The 1,142-nt window shown below is 42.4% G+C and overlaps 1 protein-coding gene across 2 annotated transcripts in view; it reads right to left on the bottom strand.

Annotated features, from left to right (window-relative positions):
• The window catches only part of LOC121921829 (oocyte zinc finger protein XlCOF6-like), a 22,197-nt gene that overhangs the window by 14,099 nt on the left and 6,956 nt on the right, over positions 1–1,142 (bottom strand). The window contains exon 7 of one of the 2 annotated variants that reach the window (XM_042450432.1): positions 7–1,090. In XM_042450432.1, the coding sequence (XP_042306366.1) occupies positions 7–1,090 (1,084 nt within the window). Of the gene's footprint in view, positions 1,091–1,142 lie in introns of both variants that reach the window. The other variant, XM_042450431.1, reaches the window with a different exon arrangement.

Below are 1,142 nucleotides of genomic sequence, written 5' to 3'. Positions count from 1 at the left end.
AAATGGTTTCTCCCCTGTATGACTTCTTTGATGAGCAATGAGGTTTGGCTTCTGGTTGAACTTCTTTCCACACTCTAAGCACTCAAATGGTTTTTCTCCTTTATGACGTCTTTGGTGAGACGTGAGGTGTGCCTTAAGACTGAAGCTCTTTCCACATTCCAAACATTTAAATGGCTTCTCCCCTGCATGACTTCTTTGATGACAAGTAAGCCCTGTCTTCCGGCTGAACCTCTTTCCACACTCTAAGCACTCAAATGGTTTTTCCCCTGTATGACTTCTTTGATGAGATGTGAGGCGTGAATTACAACTGAAGCTCTTGCCACACTCTGAACATTTAAATGGGTTCTCTCCCGTGTGAATTCTCTGATGACAGGTAAGACCCATCTTCCATCTGAAACTCTTTCCACATTCCAAACATTTAAATGGTTTCTCCCCTGTGTGAAATTGCTTCTCTCCTGTATGACTTCTTTGATGAGAAATAAGTTGCATCTTCTGAATGAAGCTCTTTGCACACACTAAGCACTGAAATGGCTTCTCTCCTGTATGACTTCTTTGATGATGAATAAGTCCTGTTTTCTGACTGAACCTCTTTCCACACTGTAAGCACTGAAATGGCTTCTCCCCTGTATGGCTTCTTTGATGAGAGGTAAGCCCTATCTTCTGACTGAAGCTCTTTCCACACTCTAAGCACTGAAATGGTTTTTCCCCTGTATGACATCTTTGGTGAGACACGAGGTGTGACTTCTGGCTGAAGCTCTTTCCACACTCCAAACATTTAAATGGTTTCTCCCCTGTGTGAATTATTTGATGATAAGGGAGATCTGCCCTCCATCTGAACCTCTTTCCACACTCTAAGCACTGAAATGGTTTCTCCCCTGTATGACTTCTTTGATGAGTATTGAGATTTTGTTTCTGACTGAAGCTCTTTCCACATTCCAAACATTTAAATGGTTTCTCCCCTGTATGACCTCTCTGATGATAAGTTAGTCCTATCTTCTGATTGAACCTCTTTCCACACTCTAAGCACTGAAATGGCTTCGCTCCTGTGTGGCTTCTTTGATGAAAAGTAAGCCCTTTCCTCTGTCTGAACCTCTTTCCACACTCTAAGCACTGAAATGGTTTCTCCCCTGTATGACTTCTTT

The sequence above is a fragment of the Sceloporus undulatus genome, chromosome 2 (assembly GCF_019175285.1).
Source record: "Sceloporus undulatus isolate JIND9_A2432 ecotype Alabama chromosome 2, SceUnd_v1.1, whole genome shotgun sequence".
Classification (NCBI taxonomy): Eukaryota; Metazoa; Chordata; class Lepidosauria; order Squamata; family Phrynosomatidae; genus Sceloporus; species Sceloporus undulatus.
Note: the sequence above shows the minus strand (reverse complement) of the source record. Positions and strands in the feature narration are given on the sequence as shown.